The sequence below is a fragment of the Palaemon carinicauda genome, chromosome 20, assembly GCF_036898095.1.
Source record: "Palaemon carinicauda isolate YSFRI2023 chromosome 20, ASM3689809v2, whole genome shotgun sequence".
Lineage (NCBI taxonomy): Eukaryota > Metazoa > Arthropoda > Malacostraca > Decapoda > Palaemonidae > Palaemon > Palaemon carinicauda.
Genome location: NC_090744.1, coordinates 100836245 through 100860787, shown reverse-complemented (window position 1 = coordinate 100860787; position 24543 = coordinate 100836245). Strand labels below are relative to the sequence as shown.

Here is a 24543-nt window from a genome sequence, read left to right as displayed (position 1 = left end):
TTCAAGGATTACATCGAAAAATTATAATCTATATTCATTTTATCTATGGTAATTTTGGTTTCATTATCAAAGCTTAATTTTCAAAATGAAAGCAATATTAGTGTTTTTTTTTATAAAGAAATATAGTTGTAGTCAATGTGACCACAGAGAGATGCCAGATAATGTTATGCAACTCCATTTTGAGAACATAAACCACAAAACGGCATCACTGGCTACCATATGAGACAAGGAGGGAGTGTTGCCATGTACACCATTAATAACAGTTTTTTCTTCCATTTCCATGTCAATCAAATTGTCAATTACTTCTATTTTTCACTGAAAATTGATAATTCTTGTTAATTTCTGATGTTCAGGGATATACTGTCAATTGATCAAAAAATTTGCATTAAGAGACATTTAAAATTGCATGTATATGTGTATTTATGGATGTGTAAAACACAGAGTTAATTTCTTAAGTTTTTAGTTTGTGAGTTTGTAAACAGAGGTACAGAAGATTCTCAAAAACCAGCCAAAAAATTTCTAAATAAAAAGCACATTGTTAACTTTCTTACCTGTTTCTCCTTTCTCTTAATAGCTGCTAAGCTTGCAAGAGTGATTAACTGTATGGCATAACGAAGAGAAGTCTCGACACCAATTTTCGTTAAGACGACAAGAGCCTCGTCACCGATTTCACAATCTTCTTCTTCACATCTGTCAAGTAGTAATCATCATGGGTATTATAATACTACAAATCTATATGAAACGCTATGGAGAAAAGATTATAAAATATGACAATTTTCTAGGCCTTTATATAGTGAACATTGGCTAATTAACCCTTTTACCCCCAGGCTATTTGGAAATTTCCAACCCTTACCCCCAGGGGGTTATCTTTTTCCCAGCACATTTTGCAGTATATTGTTTTTAAATTGCTCTAATAGCCTTAATTTTTGTCATAGAGAGGTCAGGTTGGTCTCATTCTCTTGGAAAATGCCTGAATTTTCTCAAAAAATTATCAAAAATATGAAAAAAAAAAATTTTATAGCATTTTTTTTGCTAGGACGTACCGGTACGTCCATGGGGGTAAAGGGATGACTTTTGTGAAACGTACCAGTACGTCCTTTGGGGGTAAAAGGGTTAAACAAAGGAGCTAAATAACAACGATATATGGTACAGAGGGTCATCAACATACAAACTTAATTGGTTCCAAGAAGCTGTTTGCAAGTTAAATTTTGGACTAGGAAAGGCCTAACCTGAATCCCATGGCTATACTTTCCAGCTACAAAATTCAACAAAGAGCTGGGTTTCATATGAAATAGTTATCAGGTTATTACAAATGTCATTTTGCTTGCAGTTTCAAATGACACAATATTGCTTTATTTCAGTATTTCTTTATCATATATTTGTTATTCTTAGTTGGATTTGTGTTTGTATCTTAGAATGTAAGTTGAGGACATTCTGTATACCCTAAATTGTTAATGTAAACTAAATAAAATGTTTATAGACAAAACTGCTACCCTAAATATCATCTATATCTGCAGAGCTTGTTTTTTCTCTATTGGTCAGGAAGTGTAAGTTTACTACAAGAACAATATCAAATAATAAAGGCTGGGAAACAGAATGCTCATAGGTTTGGTATTGAAATAATAAATCGTAAATTGATTTCTTAGTTTTCTCTATCTCTAATTAAAATTCCCCTCTGATGGTCCAGCACTTTGCTGCAGTAGAGGGGCTTGAGTGTCCCAATGATGGGCTGGGCAATGGCGGTGGGGTAGTTTATCCACCCTGGCAGGCTCAACCATACCGCTAAGGCCAGTTCTGAGAGACCAGACCAAGACTGAACCCCTATAGGCCTTCTCCTTTATTTTAAGATAGGCAAAGGCTAGGAGAAGGAAAACTCCAAAATCAAACCAAAGAAGACCCGAACGGCGGAGCTTCCCAGCACCGGCGGAAGAGGGCAATGCCTGTCGGGCAGGCAACAAGGCGGGCCTTGACATAACAAGAACCCGGCAGCCCGATGCAACCAACATCGGAGAAGCCGCCTGTCTCATATGTCTTGAGCCGCGGTGAAAACGATGTGGGCCAAGTGTGTGTGCGTGGCCGTTGCAAAGCCACGACCACCCAAAACAATATACCCAGCTACTGGCATTCTGTCGTTTCCTCCACCCTTCTTCATCTCTTTCTCACCATCATCATCATCATCACCACCAGCAAGACCTGAGGCGACAGCACCGTGGGTGAAGGGGGCAGGCCTGGATAGCTGGAAGCCCTTAGCCCACGACTGCACTCAGGCGGCGAGTCTAAGATTCAGTCGCTCTCTGGTGACGGTGCCGTGACACCAGAGTTCGGCAGCTGGACCCGTGACTGGGCTGGCCTATTGAGGACACCGCAGCCCACCCCACATGGGGAGGCCCCTAGAAAAGGTGGGGTAAACATCGTACACGGCAAACCCGTCTGGTCAGCTCACCGTGGCTGGCGGACATCCCACTAATGCGGTCGAAACAACAAGAAAAAAATATTAACCTTAGGTGCGTGGAACATCCGCACCCTCTAAGACGTGACGAACACCAACCGCCCGGAACAACGTACAGCCCTCGTCTGCAAGGAGCTAGCCCGATTCAATGTTGATGTGGCGGCTCTTAGCGAGACCAGACTACCCGAAGAGGGCAACATCAGGGAAGCTGGAACAAGCTACACCATCTTCTGGAAAGGCAAGGCCCTAAAGGAGCCTCGCATCCATGGTGTCGGCTTCGCCATCCGTTCCCAGCTAGTGCAGCAGCACAACCTCGCTCCCAAGGCCATCAGTGAGCGCCTGATGACTGTCCGCATCCCCATCACGCGGGACAGACACCTCACCCTGATCTCTGTCTACGCCCCGACTATGACCTCAACCGATGATAACAAAGCTGCCTTCTACACCCAGCTCGACCGCACCATCCAGGCAGTGCCCGCCAATGACAAGCTCGTTGTGCTTGGCAACTTTAATGCCCGAGTAAGCAAAGACTATCGCCTGTGGGAGGGAAACATCGGCCGCCATGGCATTGGAAATTGCAACGCCAATGGCCAACTCCTCCTGGGTCTGTGTGCAGAACACCAACTTGTGGTAACCAACACCATCTTCCAGTTACCAAAGCGACAAAAGACCACATGGAGACACCCACGGTCTAAACACTGGCACACCCTGGACTACGTCCTGACCAGAGCCAGAGACCGAGGAGACGTCCGCATCACCCGATCCATGCCCGGAGCGGACGACTGCTGGACGGACCACAGACTCCTCATCTCCCGACTCTCCGTGACGACCCTACGACCACCCAGAAGGGCACCTGACAGCGTACCACACCAATGCTTTGATTGTAGTAAGCTCCGCAACCCACAGGTGGCACAGAACTACAAGGAGGCCTGCGAACAATACCTCGCAGACCCCGTGGGTCAGGCCACTGTTGAGCACCACTGGACCACCCTCAGAAACGCCATGGCCCGTGCCGCGGAGGAAACACTAGGCTACACCACTAAGAAACGGCAGGATTGGTTTGATGAGAATGATGCTACCATCTCTCTTCTCATTGAAACCAAACGACAAGCACGCCTGACTTTGGAAAACCAACCAACAGCAGCTAACAAATGTGCTCACAAGGTGGCTGAAGCTGGTTGCCAAAGAGGGATCCGTGAAGCCCAGAATACCTGGTGGCAAAGAAAAGCTGCAGAAATACAGAGTTTCGCTGACCAACGTGACCTACGCAGCTTCTATGCAGCAACAAAGGAAATATTCGGTCCCACACGGTCATCAGTGGGCAGCCTGAAGGACGCGCATGGGGCCACGACCATCACCGACAGCGAGGGCATCCTGGCCAGGTGGAGGTCTCACTTTGAGAACCTCCTCAATGACCAAGCAGACACCCCAGACGATCTCCTGCGAATGACCCCGCAGCATCCCGTCCGTCACTGGATGGCACTACCACCCTCCATCCATGACTTCAACAAGGCCCTGCAGCGCATGAAGCCCGGCAAAGCCCCAGGGCCAGACAACATCCCGTTGGAGCTCCTCACTCACGGTGGCCCCGGCTTGAGGAACCATTTGATGCTCCTTATACTGAAAATATGGGAGACCAAGACCCCCCCCAGTGACTTCCGCGATGCAAACATCATTACCATCTTCAAGAAGGGAGACAGGGAGAACTGTAACAACTACCGGGGAATATCACTACTAAGCATCGAGAGTAAGATTTTCGCTCGGATTCTCCTTGACCGCCTCCTTATTCTCGCAGAAGACGTCCTGCCAGAGTCCCAGTGCGGCTTTCGACCTTCCCGCGACAACTACAAGAGAAGAGCAACAACAGCCCATAATGTTCATCTTCTGGGATTTGAAAAAGGCCTTCGACAAAGTACCTCGACCTGCCATGTAGGCTGTCCTCAAAAGATATGGCTGCCCACCCGATTTTGTCAAGCTGGTGCGTGCCCTCCATGACGGAATGGTTGGGAGAGTCTGCCACCAGAACTCTCTTTCAGACCCATTCCCCATCAACGGCGGCCTGAAGCAGGGCTGTGTTCTGGCCCCAACGTGTTTCTCGCTATACACCGCAGCAATGCTCAACGAAATTCCCCCAGACACACCCTCAGTCGACCTACGTTTCCGCATGGATGGAGGCGCTTTCAACCTCGCTAGACTCCGCGCCAGAACCAAGACCACCTTGTGTGCAGTGCGAGAACTGCAGTATGCTGACGACAATGCCACCCCAGGTCAGACGGCAGAGGACCTGCAGTCGTTAGCTGATGCATACAACTCTACCTACGAACGTTTTAGGATGCAAGTCAACACAGACAAAACCAAGACCCTCGTCCAACATCCACCAGGACTGATGCTCCCAAACTTCAATACCACAGTGAATGACCAACCGTTAGAACAGGTGGACCAGTTCTCCTACCTAGGGAGCATCCTAACATCAGCTCCCACAAGCAAAAAGGACGTGGAGAACAGGATCAGGGCAGCCCACTCCGCCTTTGGCCGACTCAACTGCCGCGTATTTAACAACCACGCACTGACAATGACCACCAAAATAATGGTGTTCAGGGCAGTAGTCCTCTCCACGCTCCTGTATGCATGTGAAACATGGACGCTATATAGAAACGATCTTAAAAACCTAGAACGCTTCCAACAAATGAAACTGAGGCAGATCTTGAAAATCCCCTGGGAGAGCCACACCACCAACATTGAAGTCTTAAAACGTGCCTCGCTGACCAGCGTGGAGGCCACCATCATCCACCACCGCCTCCGCTGGATAGGACACGTGCATAGAATGGATCCATCTAGGCTCCCAAAGAAAATATTCTACGAAGAACTGACCCAGGGCACCAGACCACGAGGAGCCCCGAAAATGCGCAATAAAGATCAACTAAAGCGCACCCTGGCTCTAACTGACATCGATCCTTCCTCATGGGAAGAAACAGCCAGGGACAGGAAAACCTGGAGGAGTACAGTACACCATGGCACCGTGGACTTTGAGGATAGGAGGAGACAAAATGAGGAGGCTAGGAGGAGAAGAAGGAGAGAGCGATTAGAACAGCCCCGCCCACCACCTACCCTCCCTTGTGAACACTGTCCGCGACTCTTCCACCACAGACTAGGACTAAACAGCCACATCAGACATAAGCACCCACCCCACAGATAGGAGGCTGATGGCTAACGACAGAACCCAATACTCGGACACGAGTGGGCGACGACGACGACGACGAATTAAAATTATTAGTCCATTGTTAAATTTGTTCAACTCATCAGCCATTCAATTATCTTATGTTGTGTTTGAGGTTTGTGCAGCACCTTACACACAGTAGGGAACCACTTGAGTAGACTGCAATAATTTTTCGTGTTTTGAACTCAATCAATTATGAACCAGAACCAGGAACCACAGCTAACGTGTATTGGAGAGAGCAATAAGGAACTACAAACCGTCACAAGCTGCTTTTGAGAACAAGAGTTGGGAAAACCCACAAACCCTAATACCAATCACTGATACGGCTCAAGTAATTATACCTTGGCGTGAATGTGAGTATGCAGGCAATTGACCAATATACTGCCTGATTCTTGTCATATCAACAGGAAAGACTTTTTTTTTTGTGCATGCGTTGTGTGAGGAGTTTGTGGTCAAGTCTGTGATTCCTTATTAGAAAACTAACATAAACCATGCTTTTCCACTTCTTGAGAGAGATATAAATGAAATTGTGATAATGAAGGTAAATGTAGCATATTCTTTTCTATATATGGTGATAACGCATGCTTGGGGTTTGCCTTAACTCTTCTAGATTCATAACTAATGTTATGTTAATAGCTAGAGGATGTGTTATGTAAAGATTTAAGAACTGTGACCAAGTGATTTGAATTTGTTTGCTATGGAAGATTCCTGGGATATTAGGGTGGTAGAAACTTTTGTGAGATAAGCCATAAGTTTGTGTGTTCCTCTATTATCCAAAGGTGGTTGGAAGAGGTAAGAAAGGAGAAACACTTTTGTATCAATGTATTTGTTGCAAGACATATTATTCCCCTTTACTGCAATTGGTCACTGTGTTTATTGATGATTATAATGTATACAGTATAGGGATAGTTTTTCATTATTTTCCTTTACCAAAGAAATAATTTCATACAATTTGCTTGTATTATCTTTTCATAGTCTCACCATTTTTCTCAATCCGTTGGGTCCCCTAGTCCAGAACCAAACCAAGGGGGAGGGGGAGTTTGCCCACTTATTATTGGTGCTCTTTGGAGTCAGTTAGATAGTTGTGGGTTAGTTGAGAACGGGGTCATTAATCCCGATAGTAAGTTTGTGTGGTATACCCGGCCGCAGCACACTAACCATAACAGCATTACAATATTTAAAGACATAAAAATACTTCAAAAGTAAGCAAATCCGTTTTAAATAAATATGAGTGAAAATAAACAAGTAGTATAAGGTTACAAGGTAAATATAACATACAGGAAATACAAGTAACACAAGACCAAAGAAAAACTGATAATTAGAATCCTTTCATAAGCAAAATGATATACGTGAAAGCATTTCTTGAACATTTACCTGATTTTAAGTATTTCTTTGATTTCCTTATCTTGATATGGGGTTGTTTTGATGATGATCATACGATCCAGCATGTCAATAGGGATGCCGTGAGGAGAAAGATTCCTCGTCCCTCTGATGCGAGTTATCCCACGGTTTGTGGCAACTATGACCACAGGGGCCATGTCGTCTTCCAAAGCTCTATTCAAGAACGAGAAGCACTCTATATCTAACATATGTACCTGGAAGAAAATATATGAATATTGGAACTTACACATTTTATTAAGAAACATATTCTGCCGAGCAGTTTTTAATCTACAGTGATAAGGGATGAAAGTTAAAATAAAAAAAAATTAAAAATCAATAATATAAATGCTTGAACTTACTTCAAATACCCAAATATATTATTAATTCAGTATACAAAGTAAATTTACAAAACTGTTGAATAAAATATGATTCAATATAACTTGAGTATTTTGAGAATACCATGCTTTCCCAATAATGTAAAAGTATGTTAAAACATTCCTGGGTCAAATTTATTAATTCTGATATGGTAAGGCTGAAATATCTACTCTTAGATAAGAGATATAATTTGACAAAAAAAAAAAGGGGGGGGGAGATGCTGAGGCATCAGATGTTAAAAGAGAAAAAGAAAGCAACATATGATACCAAAAGACAGCAGAAAGAACAGAAAGCAATGCCTGTAGCATGACAAGCAGGGTATACTGTGAATGTATATTTATTCGTGGGTACCAATTTTCGTTGTTTTATAAAAAAAAATGTTGGTTCGTGAATACTTAAATTCGTGGATTTCTGTTTTGGAACTTTTACCTTTTTGGTTATTAGTTGAACCCCAATTATGATAGTGTTCATTTGCAATGCAATAATCATCATAATAAAACATATTCACAATAAAAAATCAAAATAATTAGTAATCCACAATGGTTTAGAAAATGTAGGTCACCAACTCAAAAGGAATGTGTCCAAGTTCAATCCTAAATTCTGACAATGTATAAAAATTTTCATTGGGTTTTTAAATTCGTGGATTCGCCCACCCACGAAGACCACGAAAATTGGTACACCACGAACAAAAATACTTTCACAGTAATTCCTTAAAGGGATTTTCATTAGAGAAATACATTTTGCACATTAAGTTACACAAGCCAAGAAACTGAAATAATCATTATGTCCAAATCAATCTTTAATTCAAATTACATGTAAATATTTTTTGTCACGAAATATGACCAAATATAGTTTCCATAGTCTGAAAATAGGAGGGTTTTGAAGGAGAGGGGGAGGAGGTGAAGCATTTTTAACAACATAATTTGTAGACACACCATGAGCAACAGTGCCTAACAGACCCAGTGGTGTAGTAGGGAGAGAGAAATTAATTATTATTTGATCACTCTAACCCCAGTAATAAGGTTGCCACATTTGGGCAAAAATCTTAGATGCAAACTGTTTGATGAAAACAATAAATCTTACTGCACATGCAAAGACCCTGAGAAGACGATACTGTATCATTACAGTAAATAGATTTGTATTCGACCTATTTTTTTCTAAACATTGCTTGGTGTTAGTGAAAGGATCTTAATGGATGAAGTACGGAAATGTCATTGGCATCTCACTAAAAATGGAAACAAAATGAAATGTATCAAAAGAATAGAACTCTAAGTATTATCAATACACTCACCTCATCTATGAACAAAACTCCAGGTACCAACTCAGCCTTTCCTTCCTCTCTCCATTCTGCAACTTTTGCATTGATCTGCTGTCTGACTTCACCTTTAATTTCACCTGTGTCACCTGTTTAAAAGGAAAAAATATTCAGTAAAACTGCAAGAGAACTATTTTCGAACTTGGTCGAATATATATGCAGAATACAATACAATATATGGACTTGTGAATTTGGGCTATAAAGCTCAGTGCTGGGGACTATAAGGCAATTCAAGAAGCCAAGTGCTACATGGAAAAACCCTACTGTTACACAATATAAAGTAAAAACCCTACTGTTACACAATAAAAAGTAAAAACCCTACTGTTACACAATGAAGTAAAAGTTGAAGAGGTTTGACAGCAAGATGAAAGACAGGGAGAAAAAACTGATGTAAAGTAGAAGGATATAAAGCAGGTGCAGCTAGGGGCTGAAGGAACACTGCACATACAGATACTTAAGTACGTAATCCCAAAAGTGAACTTAAGATTATTTTTTGGGTATGACCTCTGATAAAAAAAAAGCAAAAGTATATGGAATGAGTCCCTCACCCTTTGCGGAGTTACATTTGCAAATTTGATTATTAGAGGGGAGGAAAATGAGATAAAGTAATGCTACTAAAAAAAATTTAATGCTCTTTTGGCAAGTTAGAATGGCAATATAATGACATCTTAACCTTTATCATAACAAATTTGCCACAAGGAAATATGGGGCATAGGAGAGCTACCAAAGGAGGGCGTATTTATTTAACAATAATGGACATCTGTCATCTATCCCACACAAATTTTAAAGGACATCTGTACAGCATAGACTTCTACCTTTCAAGATGTGCCACAGCTAATCCTTATTTGCTGCAATTATTAGCCAAAGAAAACATATAGCTTATCATTTAAGTTAAGAGATTTTGCACAAATACATTAATGCATTATATCTAAGGGCTGACTCAAAAAATCTATCCTAATAATGTAGCTGGTAAATAATGTCAATAACAACAGAACTTTCCTAACAGAAAACAAGTTCCACAACATACTGAAGAGATACTAACCTGAGAAAAGGGCAAGAAATCCCTGTGTTCTGTTGTTTATTACGTCAATCTCGTGTAGCGTTACTGTATGAACAACTTCCTTCCGTTTCTGTAATTCGCCTTCAGGACATTGTACAAACCTGAAAAACAAAACAAAGCAATTATGAAAAAGATTATCATGGGTTCTAACAATTGTATCATCATTGATAAATTGTTTAACTTAATAAATATGTTGACATTTTTAACTTTCATATGGTTGGCTAGAAGGGTGTGTTCCTGATGATTAGCCTACATTTAATCAAACCTTAAATATTCCATTACCTAAAAAACCTATTACTTAAATAAACCAAAATTGTTGAATGCTAATAGAATTTTTCAAAGATTTTTCCTCTTACATGAAATTTATTGTTGTTTATAAAGACACATTCTAAGAAGTATAAAAAAGGAACATACAGTAGATAAATACACCAATATATACAATAGACTTACAGTAAATTATATAATTTATATAATTTACACCCAACAGTTGAGTCCCTTGTCAGGCTGGGAGGAATGTAGAGAGGAGAGGTCCCCTTTTTGTTTCATTTGTTTGATGTCGGCTAACCCCCAAAATTGGGGGAAGTGCCTTGGTTCGTACAATTATAGTTCTGGTTATCTATAAAGGAATTTTGACGAAGGAAAAATCTATTTCTGGGCGAGGAACCTGTGTCGCCCCGTGAAATGCTCCTTAAAGCACCATTTCAAAGGTATAAATACTGCTAAATATACCAGAGAAAAAAGTTGCATGGAATGCTAGGAATATATCCAGCTCGCTCACCCCTAAAGGGTGTCGGTATTAAAACTGAAGCGAGTGATACCACTACCACAGATCCCTTTCCAATTAGACTTCTTCCTCCTCAAAATCACCCCCCACCACCACCACTACCTAACCTTCTCCCATCATTCCTTGTTAGCACCCGTGAACGTTCAGACGTGTTATTCGTAGCTCTGTGTTATTTTGTTTTTGAAGATGTCAAACGTTTTGGAGATCCATGCTCCCAAATTGAGTATTATATTTTGTTTGCTTGGGATTTCTAGGTAGCGACACACGTTCATTCAATAACCTTGTTGGGTTTTTCTCAGCTGCTTTGTTGACGCTCCCTTACGGGTGTGTATGCAGTTTTTTGGTGTCGCTTCCTCGGGATCTCTTTGTTTTGTAAGACTTTTTATTAGTTCCTTATACTAATTGTAGTCTTATTTTTGTGGCATAGAACACCTACGGCCCGCAACAAGTTGTGCCGCCAAGAGACTTCCTAGGTTATTGAAATATTTTTAATTATATTTACTTATACTAGTAATCATCATTATTATCATTAGGAAATAATGAGAGATGCCAGTTTTGGGCAAACTTTTATCGTAAGACAAACAAGGAGGAATTTTCTAGAAATTAGTACATATTGAGCAACTAATATCCTTTGGATATAATGCATTATCATGTGGCCCTCATATACTTGGATGTAAAACCTGAGTCAAGAAATAAATCTTTCGTTGCATAAATTTAAAGCTGTTGTTCACAACAGAAAACTTTTAAGAGACAAAAATCATGAGGAAAATCCAAATGAATTAAATATGATATTTTAATTATAAAATAAATTTTTGAATATACTTACCCGGTGAATATATAGCTGCAACTCTGTTGCTCGACAGACAAAAAACTGTACAAAAAAAAACTCGCCAGCGATCGCTATACAGGTTGCGGGTGTGCCCATCAGCGCCAACTGTCGGCCAGATACCAAACTCCATGTAAACAAAGACTCAATTTTCTTCTCGTCCCATTGCGTCTCTATTGGGGAGGAAGGGAGGGTCATTAAATTTATATATTCACCGGGTAAGTATATTCAAAAATTTATTTTATAATTAAAATATCATTTTTAAATATTTAACTTAGCCGGTGAATATATAGCTGATTCACACCCAGGGTGGTGGGTAGAGACCAGTTAAATATGTTTACATCTTATGAGCTAAGAGTTTTTATTTCATTTTAGAAGTTATCAAAATAACAAAAACAAAATAAATAGGTACCTGGTAAGGAAGTCGACTTAGACGATTACTCTGCCTTGTAAGTACGTCTTCCTTACGGAGCCTCGCGATCCTCTTAGGATGCTGACAGACCCCTAGGAGCTGGAGTATCAAGGGCTGCAACCCATACAACAGGACCTCATCAAACCCCTAATCTGGGCGCTCTCAAGAAATGACTTTGACCACCCGCCAAATCAACCAGGATGCGAAAGGCTTCTTAGCCTTCCGGACAACCCATAAAAAACAACATTAAAAACATTTCAAGAGGCAGATTAAAAGGATATGGAATTAGGGAATTGTAGTGGTTGAGCCCTCACCCACCACTGCACTCGCTGCTACGAATGGTCCCAGTGTGTAGCAGTTCTCGTAAAGAGACTGGACATCTTTCAAGTAAAAAGACGCGAACACTGACTTGCTTCTCCAATAGGTTGCGTCCATTATACTTCGCAGAGATCTATTTTGCTTAAAGGCCACGGAAGTTGCTACAGCCCTAACTTCGTGCGTCTTCACCTTAAGCAAAGTTTGGTCTTCCTCACTCAGATGTGAATGAGCTTCTCGTATTAACAATCTGATAAAGTATGACAAAGTATTCTTTGACATAGGCAAAGATGGTTTCTTAACTGAACACCATAAAGCTTCAGATTGGCCTCGTAAAGGTTTGGTACGCTTTAAATAGAACTTAAGAGCTCTAACAGGGCATAAGACTCTTTCTAGTTCATTGCCTACGATCTCCGATAAGCTGGGAATATCGAAAGATTTAGGCCAAGGCCGAGAAGGCAGCTCATTTTTGGCTAGAAAACCAAGTTGCAGCGAACAAGTGGCTTTTTCCGACGAAAATCCGATGTTCTTGCTGAAGGCATGAATCTCACTGACTCTTTTAGCCGAGGCTAAGCATACCAGGAAAAGTGTCTTAAGAGTGAGATCTTTCAGGGAGGCTGATTGTAACGGCTCAAACCTGTCTGACATGAGGAATCTTAGTACCACGTCTAAATTCCATCCAGGGGTAGCCAAACGACGCTCCTTGGTAGTCTCAAAAGACTTAAGGAGGTCTTGCAGATCTTTATTGTTGGAAAGATCTAAGCCTCTATGCCGGAAGACCGATGCCAACATGCTTCTGTAGCCCTTGATAGTGGGAGCTGAAAGGGATCGTCCTTTTCTCAGGTATAAGAGAAAATCAGCTATTTGAGCTACAGAGGTACTGGTCGAGGATACAGAAACTGACTTGCACCAGTCTCGGAAGACTTCCCACTTCGATTGGTAGACTCTAATGGTAGACGCTCTCCTTGCTCTAGCAATCGCACTGGCTGCCTCCTTCGAAAAGCCTCTAGCTCTCGAGAGTCTTTCGATAGTCTGAAGGCAGTCAGACGAAGAGCGTGGAGGTTTTGGTGTACCTTCTTTACGTGTGGCTGACGTAGAAGGTCTACCCTTAGAGGAAGACTTCTGGGAACGTCTACTAGCCATCGAAGTACCTCGGTGAACCATTCTCTCGCGGGCCAGAGGGGAGCAACTAACGTCAACCTTGTCCCTTCGTGAGAGGCGAACTTCTGCAGTACCTTGTTGACAATCTTGAACGGTGGGAATGCGTAGAGATCCAGATGTGACCAATCTAGGAGGAAGGCATCTATATGTATTGCTGCTGGGTCCGGGACTGGGGAGCAATAGATTGGAAGCCTCTTGGTCAGCGAGGTTGCAAAGAGATCTATGGTTGGTTGGCCCCAAGTGGCCCAAAGTCTCTTGCACACATCCTTGTGGAGGGTCCATTCTGTTGGAATTACTTGCCCTTTCCGACTGAGACAATCTGCTATGACATTCAAGTTGCCTTGGATGAACCTCGTTACTAGGGAGATGTCTTGACCTTTTGACCAGATGAGCAGGTCCCTTGCGATCTCGTACAACGTCAGTGAGTGGGTACCTCCTTGTTTGGAGATGTACGCCAAGGTCGTGGTGTTGTCTGAGTTTACTTCCACCACTTTGCCTCGAAGGAGATACTCGAAGCTTTTCAAGGCCAGATGTACTGCCAACAGCGCCTTGCAGTTGATATGCATGCTCCTTTGACTCGAGTTCCACAGACCTGAGCATTCCCGACCGTCCAGTGTCGCGCCCCAGCCCAAGTCCGATGCGTCCGAGAAGAGAACGTGGTTGGGAGTCTGAACAGCCAGGGGAAGACCCTCTCTTAGGTTGATATTGTCCTTCCACCAAGTCAGACAAGACTTTATCTTTTCGGAAATCGGGATCGAGACCGCTTCTAGCGTCTTGTCCTTTTTCCAGTGAAAAGCTAGATGGTATTGAAGAGGACGGAGGTGTAGTCTTCCTAGTGACACAAATTGTTCCAGGGATGACAGCGTCCCTACCAGACTCATCCACAGCCTGACTGAGCAGCGTTCCTTCTTCAGCATCTTCTGGATGAATAACAGGGCTTGATCTATTCTGGGGGCCGACGGAAAAGCCCGAAAAGCTAGACTGTGAATCTCCATCCCTAAATACAGAATAGTTTGGGATGGGACCAGCTGCGACTTTTCCAAATTGACTAGGAGTCCCAATTCCTTGGTCAGATCTAGAGTCCACTTGAGATCCTTCAGACAGCGACGACTGGAAGAGGCTCTGAGAAGCCAGTCGTCCAAATAAAGGGAGGCTCGGATGTCCGATAAGTGGAGGAATTTGGCCACATTCCTCATCAGCCTCGTAAACACGAGAGGAGCTGTGCTTAGGCCAAAGCACAGGGCCCGAAACTGGTAGACCACATTTTCGAAGACGAATCTCAGAAAAGGTTGGGAGTCTGAGTGAATGGGGACGTGGAAGTAGGCGTCCCTTAGATCTAGCGAGACCATCCAGTCTTCCCTTCTGACCGCTGCTAAGACTGACTTTGTGGTCTCCATGGAGAACTTCGTCTTTGTGACAAAGACATTCAGAGCACTGACGTCTAGCACCGGTCTCCACCCTCCTGTCTTCTTTGCAACTAGGAAGAGACGGTTGTAAAATCCCGGTGATCGAAGGTCCGAGACTTTGACCACCGCTCCCTTCTCTAGCAAAAGAGACACTTCCAGTTTCAGGGCTTGTCTCTTTTCTTCCTCTCTGTACCTGGGAGAGAGATCGATGGGAGACGTTGCTAGAGGGGGTTTGCGTACAAAAGGGATTTTGTACCCCTCTCTGAGTAACTTGACAGATTGTGAATCTGCGCCTCTCCTCTCCCAGGCTTGCCAGAAGTTCTTGAGTCTGGCTCCCACTGCTGTCTGAAGTTGCGGGCAGTCAGACTCTGCCCTTGGAGGACTTGGGTCCTTTCCTCTTCCCTCGTTTCCCTTCGGCACGAGCACCTCCTCTGCTGGAGGCTCTGCCACGAAAGGGCGGAATAAAGCGAGACGCTGGAGTGTCTATCCTCGGTCTAGCGGAAAATGAAGGCAAAGGGGGAGCTTTGCGAGCTGAGGACGCAACAAGATCGTGGGTGTCCTTCTGAACTAACGAAGCGGCAATTTCCTTTACCAAGCCTTCAGGAAACAGGCACTTGGAAAGGGGAGCAAAGAGAAGTTCAGATCTCTGGCATGGTGTAACTCCAGCAGACAGGAACGAACAGAGAGACTCTCGCTTTTTCAGGACTCCGGACGTGAATGAGGCAGCAAGCTCATTGGACCCATCACGGACGGCCTTGTCCATGCAGGACATAATGAGCAAAGAAATATCCTTATCTGTCGAAGAGATTTTCCTGCTCAGGGCTCCTAAGCACCAGTCTAAAAAGTTAAAGACTTCAAAAGCCCTAAAGATCCCTTTAAGAAGGTGGTCCAGGTCCGATGGTGACCAACAAATCTTCGAGCGTCTCATGGCAAGGCGGCGGGGAGAGTCTACAAGACTTGAGAAGTCGCCCTGGGCAGAGGCAGGAACTCCCAAGCCGAGAACTTCTCCCGTGGCATACCAGACGCTCGATCTAGAAGAGAGTTTAGATGAGGGAAAGGCAAATGCTGTCTTCCCTAAACTCTTCTTGGACTCTAGCCAGTCTCCTAACAGCCGCAAAGCTCTCTTGGATGAGCGTGAGAGGACGAGTTTAGTAAAGGCAGGTGCGGTAGAAGTCATGCCTAATACAAACTCTGACGGCGGAGAACGAGGAGCCACAGAAATAAATTGGTCAGGAAACAACTCTTTGAATACAGTCATGACTTTTCTAAAGTCCAATGACGGAGGAGTTGCCTTGGGCTCGTCCAGTTCTGACTGTTGATCGTCTTGTTGTTCAGCAACATCCTCATCAGATAGGTCCTCATCCGAAAACTGATGAGGAAATGGCAACGGAGTGGGCAACGTCTGGTTCGCTGAGTCCGGTCGCACTGGTGCATGCGTGACGGAGCCGGACGCAACGTCATGGTACTGCTGCACAGTCTGTGAACTGTCAACAACCATGGTAGCGCGAGGACGCACAGCGTCCACCCGAGACTGTCTAGACCGTCTGGGTTGTGCAGTCGAAACCACACCGGGTTGCGGAGGTTGACGCACCGCGTCAAAACAAGTCACCTCTGATGGTTGTTGAACGTTCTGAACGTCAACAACCACCTCCGAGCGTCGCTTAACGTCAACGTGCGGCTGGCAACCCACACTGGGTCGCATCGGTGGAGGAACCACCTCAACTGGTAGACGCGAGAAGGTTACCTCAGCGTCAACAGGACGCACAACCGTTCGCTTGGAAGGTTGTTGGCCAGAAGGTTCAGTAGCAACCTTCTCCGCATGAAAGTCCTGCATCAAGGACGTAAGCTTGGACTGCATGTCTTGCAGCAAAGCCCATTTAGGGTCTACGGGAGCAGGTGCGGCAACAGACGGGGTTAGCGACTGAAGCGGTACCGCTTTGCCTCTCTTAGGCGGTGAGCAGTCATCAGATGACGGCAACGAGTCCGAACTGACCCAGTGGCTACAGCCGGGACGTTGGACTTGTCCTGAAGGGACCGACTTACGCTTTAAAGGTCGTGAGACCTTGGTCCAAAGTTTCTTACGAGAAACACCTTCAGACGACGAGGTAAAAACGGGCTCTCTCGTCTTACGTAGGTAGGGGCGATCTTGGGGAGATACGCCTGATACCATGGAGGGAACGTCTGTTCGCTGATCAAGGCCTCTCGAACCCATGCGTCGTACGACATTGCTTCTCCCCTGGGCTTGGGAGCTTGCAAGAGGTCCCGGACTAGGAGGACGACAGGCACGAACAGACGAACCCTCAAGCGCAACACTGTTCACAACACTTTCACTTGGCACTTTATCACTTCCCGCGGCACTTTGGCACTTTAGCTCCTTAACATCCGCCATGAGTTGATTGCGGTCACTTGCAAGGGACTCAACTCTCTCCCCCAGGGCATGGATAGCACGCATCATGTCAGCCATCGATGGTTCCTGAGTGCTAGGAGGGGGGTTAGGAACAACCACTACAGGGGAAGGAATAGGTTGTGGGGCATGAGGAGAGGAAACATCAATCGACCTAGAAGAACTTCTCCTAATTCTATCTCTCTCTAGCCTGCGTGTGTACTTTTCAAATTCGATAAAATCGAATTCCGAAAGGCCCACGCATTCCTCACACCGATCTTCCAATTGACAGGTTTTACCCCGACAATTGGAACAAACAGTGTGAGGGTCGAGAGAAGCCTTCGGAAGACGCCTAGAACAGTCCCTAGCATTGCATTTTCTAAACTTGGGAACTTGTGAAAGGTCAGCCATTTTGAATTGGTCAAGGGAAAATTCCAAAAACGATCTAAGTCATCAACAATGAATCCGATACAAAAAAGAGTTCAAGGATTTATTTGAAGAAAAACCCTGCACAGCGAAAGCTCAAAACCAGAATATAGTACTTCACCAAAGATGATGGGAAAAACTCCAGGTTTCAACAGCGAGTAAAGTACGTCTTGTCGACACGTCGACAGAGAGAAAATTGAGTCTTTGTTTACATGGAGTTTGGTATCTGGCCGACAGTTGGCGCTGATGGGCACACCCGCAACCTGTATAGCGATCGCTGGCGAGTTTTTTTTTGTACAGTTTTTTGTCTGTCGAGCAACAGAGTTGCAGCTATATAATCACCGGCTAAGTTAAATATTGAAAAATTAGTACATATTGGGCAACTAATATCCTTTGGATATAATGCATTATCATGTGGCCCTCATATACTTGGATGTAAAACCTGCGTCAAGAAATAAATATTTCGTTGCATTAATTTAAAGCTATTGTTCACAACAGAAAACTTTTGAGAGACAAAAATCATGAGGAAAATCCAAATGAATTAAATTTCAATAGCATACCTCGTCTGTGGTCCTGTGGCATCATAATCTCTGGCACGTGTGAAAGAACGTCCTAGTTTCGTAATCTTGCCAGTGGCTTTGTCAATAGTTATGACATCCCCAGCTTGTACCTATCAAAACTCATGGTTAATTAAAGAATACCAAAATGAAGGCAAAGATTAAAGAATAAAATGTATTAATCTACATCAAAAAGGAAAATGTCCAGTGTATATATTATCATTATCCACAAAAGTCATACATACATACATACATATACCAAGGCACTTCCCCCAATTTTGGGGGGTAACCGACATCAACAAATGAAACAAAACAAAAAGGGGACCTCTACTCTCTACGTTCCTCCCAGCCTGACAAGGGACTCAACCGAGTTCAGCTGGTACTGCTAGGGTGCCACAGCCCAACCTCCCCCTTTATCCACCACAGATGAAGCTTCATAATACTGAATCCCCTACTGCTGCTACCTCCACGGTCATCTAAGGCACTGGAGGAAGCAGTAGGGCCTACCGGAACTGCGTCACAATCGCTCCCCATTCATTCCAATTTCTAGCACGCTCTCTTGCCTCTCTCACATCTATCCTCCTATCACCCAGAGCTTTCTTCACTCCATCCATCCACCCAAACCTTGGCCTTCCTCTTGTACTTCTCCCATCAACTCTTGCATTCATCACCTTCTTTAGCATACAGCCAAAAGTCATACCAGTAATAATCTATGAATGTTTTATTCCCAAAAACCCAAGAACTCTATAATGAAAGTTAAGTTTAATCACATGTCTAAGACCATGAATAACAGGAGGCTACAAAATGAAATATGCAAACCATTCATAAAAAATGGAGTATGCATTTGTTCCATAACAATTCCCATTAATAAAAAATAGCATATTCCTTTAGTATCAGATCTACTTATTGGTATGAGATTATTGCATGAAATGGTGAATTTATTTCTAATACTTCTAGCAATATTAAATACTGTAGTTTTCTCAGAAAAAGCAGTTTATTCCATCTAGATATAAAGATATAAGGGCGGCTGACTGGAGGTGGGGTCGAAGATTGGGTTGTTTGTATGAAGAGAATAAGAAACTGAAAAGGTTGCTAGATGTTGAGGATAATAGGGAGGCCGACTGTTTTTGCAGGTGGTGCTGAGGTGCTAGTGATGGGAGATGAGAATAAGAGAGATTACAAGAGAGGAATTGAAGAGAGCACTAGATGAAACGTGAGTAAGAAAAGCACCTGGTATGGATGGTGTGAGAGCTGAGATGTTAAAGGAAGGGGTGTGACTATTTAATGGTTGGTGAGATTATTATATGTTTTATGTTGTCAATGGTACCAGTGGATTGGGTGTGCGTGTGTATTGTCCCACTATACAAAGGTAAGGGAGATGTGCATGAGTGTTGTAATTCAAGGGGAATTAGTTTGAGTGTGGTTTGAAAAGTGAATGATAGAGTGTTGATGAATAGGATTAAGGAAAAAATGGGGGATGCAATTTTAGACATGCTGGGTTGTTTTAAAAGTAGTAAATGATGTGTGGATCAGATTTTTACCATTAGGCAGACATGTGAAAAATATCTAGCCATAGGTAAGGTGTTGCGTTTATGGATCTTGAAAAAGCTTATGATAGAGTTGGCAGGGAAGCGATGTGGAATGTGAAGAGGTTACATGGAATTGGTAGAAGGTTGTTGCAAGCAGTGAAGAGTTTATACATCAAGAGTAAAGCATGTACTAGGATAAGAAATGAAGTGAGTGAGTGGTTTCCAGTGAGAGTGGGGCTGAGACATGATTGTGTGATGTCGCCATGGTTGTTAATTTGTTTGTTGGAGTTGCGAGAGAGATGAATTTTCGAATGCTTGGACGAGGATTGAAACTGACAGATGAGCAATCATGAGTGGGAGGTGAAACTGTTGTTTGCGAATGACGCTGTATTGGTTGCACACTAAAAGAAGCTGGGTCAATTAGTGACAGAGTTTGGGAGGATGTGTGAGAAGAGGAAGTTGAGAGTTAATGTGGGTAGGAGTAAGGTTATGAGATAAACGAGAAAGGGTGGTGGTGCTAGGTGGTGGTGAATGTCATGTTGAATGAAGAGTTACTATAGGAAGTAGATAAGTTTAAGTACTTAGATTCTATTGTAACTGCAAATGGAATGGAAAATGTACATCAGAGGGTGAATGAAGGATGTAAAGTGTTGGGGGCCATGAAAGAAGTGGTAATGAATAGAGGGTTAGGAATGAATGTAAAGAGAGTTCAGTATGAGAAAGTGACGGTACCAACCCAACTGTGATATATGGATCGAAGTTGTGAGGAATGAAAGAAACGGAGAGACAGAAATCAAATGTGTTCGAGACGAAGTGTCTGAGGAGTATGGCTGATGTATACAGAATATGACAAATTCGAAGATAATTTGTATTTTTCCTAACCATACAAACCTTAGCTATTTACAAAGGGTATTACTTTTAGCGTAGCTGAAATGGCGAGCCATTAGAATTTAACGAGGGTGTATTACCCCCGCGCTAGTTAGCGGGGGGGTAGGGGAGTGGTAGCTAGCTACCCCTCCTCCCCCTCACACACAGGTGAATACTCACTTTCACTTAGAGGTAGGACTTGTCTTGGGGGACAGGGCTGGCGGGCAAATATGTGTAAATAGCTAAGGTTTGTATGGTTAGGAAAAATACAAATTATCTTCGAATTTGTCATTTGTTCCGTAACCGAAATACAAACCACGCTATTTACAAAGGGTGACTTATCCCTTAGGAAGGGTGGAAAGTCCCCAGCCATACTGGCTTTGGCTTTACCCGGGGACTCAGAATCCGAGTGAGTCGCACTCGAGAAAAGGAGTCCCTGCACCTCACAAGTTCCTTGCACCGCAAGGAACCATGTGGCCTACGTAAGCTTGTGTGTGAAGGAAGAAGTGTGACCCGTCTTAGGCAGTTGACCTGGAGTTCCAGAAGGAACTCTGGGTTAGGACGTTCCCAATACCACCTCGTCAGGGTATGGGGGACGCGACAGTATTGACTCAATACTCGGAACACAAGGAAGCATGGTTTACCTGCAGAGGTTCGAGGTCAGCTATGCAGAGACCAGGATGCTGCTTCCCCGTAGAGGGGATGATGAAGAAAGAAGTAAGGGCCAGACATACTTCTTTCGTTCATGCAGACTAAAACCTGATAACAATGCCCTCAACCTTCTGCTACCTGTCCAAAAAGGAGCCTGAGGTTAGACCAGCTGTTGTGTAGCCACCACAGAGCGATAGAAAACGTATCGAGACTCCTGTGGGTCACGCCCTGCAGGAAGCGGGCTGCGAAGGTCATCAGACGCTTCCAGACTCCAGCTTGTAGCACCTGCGTCACAGAGTAGTATTACTCGAAGGCGAGGGACGTTGCGATGTATCCAACATCGTGCTGTAGGGCGACGTGACGGGGGAGGGTCTGAAGACAGGTCGAGATGAATGTCCTTGAGTCCGGGCTGAAGAGGTATACTGGTGACTCTCCCCCCATGTCCTCCTTGTGTTCCCAAATCGGCTGCAACTGAGGCCAAACTGCAGCTGTTCCCAGCGCTAACCTCTCGATTCCTGTACTGGCAAGAAAGAGAAGGTCTTGGGACATCAGACACAGAATGGAGACTCAAAATCTTGAATGAATCGGACCGAAGGGTCGGGACCCTCAGATTCTGAGTCTAGCCAACAACTCAGGAGCGAGCCTGAATGTTGCCTTCCCCTCTTCCTTAGAAAGGGGGGGAGTAGTAAGAGACCAAGAAGATTGCTTACACACTGGCCGTGGCCAGAGTGAGCAGAAGACCCAAGGCGGAATACAATCCGAGGCCTGTCGTAAAAGGGTCTTGAGAAGATCTCTTAAAGGACTAAAAGTCCGAGCCATGCTCCAAGTTGGAGGTCTTCCTCCGACTAGGGCAGGGACGATCGTAGCTTCGCATGAGCGAGAATAGATCCAGCGGGCAGGAAAAAGTTATTCCTTTAAGCCTGAAGGTCAGGGAAAGGCTGAGCGACAGGCTTCATTGCCAAGAGCGGAAAGGAGTTTCCTCCCGCCGAAAGGCAATAAGACCGTTATTGCTGGAGAAGAGGCCTCACGGGAAGAGGTATATCTCCCACGGCACCAACCACCTTAGACTCTTCACTTTGCCTGGGAGACCCCTGTGGATGACTATCGCAGATGACGCGACCTCCGTACCGCGACTGTAGCGGGTTGTCTCTTCTAGAGGAGGAAGCGTAGTGTCTCCAGGCATGAAGCCGAAGCGACGCCCCGGTTCGGGAGAGATGTCGCAGTGTGGTTGCTTGAGTAGCCTGCGCCGTGGGAGAAGCTCTCCCGGGAGTTCCGTCAGGGGAAGCAGAGGGTCCAGAAACCGTTCTGCGCATAGTCCCAGTGGAGCTCTCCCATTGAAAGGTTGACAGACAACCTGGTTTTGTTGAGACCCATTGTCCGCAGACAAAAAGGAGGGAAGACGCAGGCGTCGAAGTTGTCCCACCATCACCGGAATGCATCTTGCCAGAGTCTCGGGGTCTGAGACTGGGGGGAAAACTAGCGGAAGCTTGAGGTTCCAAGCTGTCGCGATCAGGTCCCCCAGATCAGCACTTGCTGGTTACCCAAGGTCAAAGACCCCTAGGTACACTCTCTCTATGAGGCTCTGCTTGGATAGTCTGAGAGAAACATTCCCCTGCCTGGAATGAGAGAGCCGATGGTGGAATTGAGAGAATCTCAATCATCCCGGTATCTCTACTGCAAGATGTGAAGGTGTGAAAATGCGTCCCCTGCTGGTTAGCATGAAGTCGACACGCAACGGGGCGACTTGGCAGGAGCGGTAGGACTGAAGAGGGGCCAGACTAAGGCCCTTAAGCCTGCCTGAATGATGGAGAGGTATCCTTCAGGTCTTGACCATAGGCCTGGACCGGAACATGCCCCCCCCCCTTTCCTTTGACGAGTCCGAGAACCGCATCAAGAATGTGGGGAAAGGACGAGAATATCCACTACCATCAAGAGGCTCCATAGGTCAACACCCATTGCAGGTTTAATAGTTCCGCTGGTCCCATAGGGCCAGGGAGTCCGGTTAAACATTGCCTGAAGCCACCGGAACTTGGATCGCCCCACATGGAACTTATCCTGAGGCGACCGTTCGGACTATAAACGGGTCAATGAGGAAAGAAGAACTAGGAAACGTTCCAAGGTAGGGCTGAAAACTCTGCTTGACTGAGAACAGGTACTGCGACTCTCCTCAGTCTTGCCACAGTCAACCGAAAGGAAGGCTCGGAGGATGTGGTAACAGAATCTGGCGTCCCCAGGTGGTCACCCATCCAAGTGCCGACGTTGCTTAACCTCGCTGGACGGACGAGAAGCGGGGTTTCCAACGTGGTAAGGCGGTTGACTCAATATCATGGCCAGATACTCCAGATGTTGAGGCAGAGGAAGAGAAGGCTCCAAGCAAAATACCATGAGCCCACACTCATGGTCAGCATTCGGAAGCTTTTCCCGGCGCTGAAGAAGGTCGAAACCCGAGCCTACCGGAGTTGACCAGCCCTCCAAACAGCAGAGGAGGCGGAAGTCAGCACCTGAGCGGCCAAGAGGAAGGCAGGGAGAGTTCTCTGGGGAAACAAACCTGCTATGCCACGGCGGGATAGCCACACTGCATCATAAGCAGGAATACTTGCAGTTTAGGCTGAATTCGACGAGCACCCTGGAAGATGGATGGAATGGAAACTGAAAGTACCCGTCCTTCCGATCCAGGGTTAAAGGAGTCCTGTCGCCTCGTTACCAGTCTGATCGATTCTGCTGGTCTACGCTGGCCGAAGTTTGTTCGACAAACTTGATCAGGGCTGAGAGGTCGACTATGGACATCCCCTCTCAGATCCTTCCTTACAAGAAAGGATCGACTGAGGGGGCCGGGGGTGAAGCCGTCGATGATCCTAAGGAAGACCTTCGCCTAAGGTATGGATCATTCTGCCCAACCGGGCAACTCTGCTGATGCTATGGCATAGAGGTTCAGAGACACTGAATTCGCTGACAGAGACGGCAGGCGCGATATCCTTGGCTACTCACAGAGATTGTGCGGGAATGGGCATTGGGAAGCTGTCATTCGGATGAGTAACCTTAAGCATCCTCCCAGCGAAAAAACCTGCAATCCTAGAGTTCGTGAACTCCTTTTAGGACTATGCCCCCCCGGGGGAGTCTCCCGTGCCATCTGTTCCTGACAGGAGGAAACTGCAATTGGACACCTTGTCCCAGTTGTCGTAGCCGATAACTTAGGCCGACGTGGTTGAAAGAAAAGGGAGCTGGAGCCCTGCAGAGTCTGGAAGAAAGCGCCTTGGAGGAGTGAAACCGGAAGTCGATTTACTCCGCACAGCAGATGTTTAAGTCTCTGTCCTTGGGCAAAGACAAAACTCTTCTCAAGGATGGAAGGGTGTCTGAGGTCGTTGACCTCCACAGATGAGACACCCGAAGGAAGCCTTCAGTCAGTGCGTCCAGATGGTAAAACATCGAG

The 24543-nt window shown here is 44.9% G+C and overlaps 1 protein-coding gene across 1 annotated transcript in view; it reads right to left on the bottom strand.

The window, feature by feature from the left end:
• LOC137614340 (ruvB-like 2) overlaps nt 1–24543 on the bottom strand; it is a 52985-nt gene that overhangs the window by 4563 nt on the left and 23879 nt on the right. Inside the window, exons 5-9 of the mRNA XM_068344110.1 lie at nt 18070–18179; nt 9779–9897; nt 8713–8825; nt 7041–7261; nt 552–690 (exon numbers count right to left, since the gene is read on the bottom strand). Of these exons, the coding sequence (XP_068200211.1) occupies nt 552–690; nt 7041–7261; nt 8713–8825; nt 9779–9897; nt 18070–18179 (702 nt within the window). The remainder of the gene's footprint in view (nt 1–551; nt 691–7040; nt 7262–8712; nt 8826–9778; nt 9898–18069; nt 18180–24543) is intronic.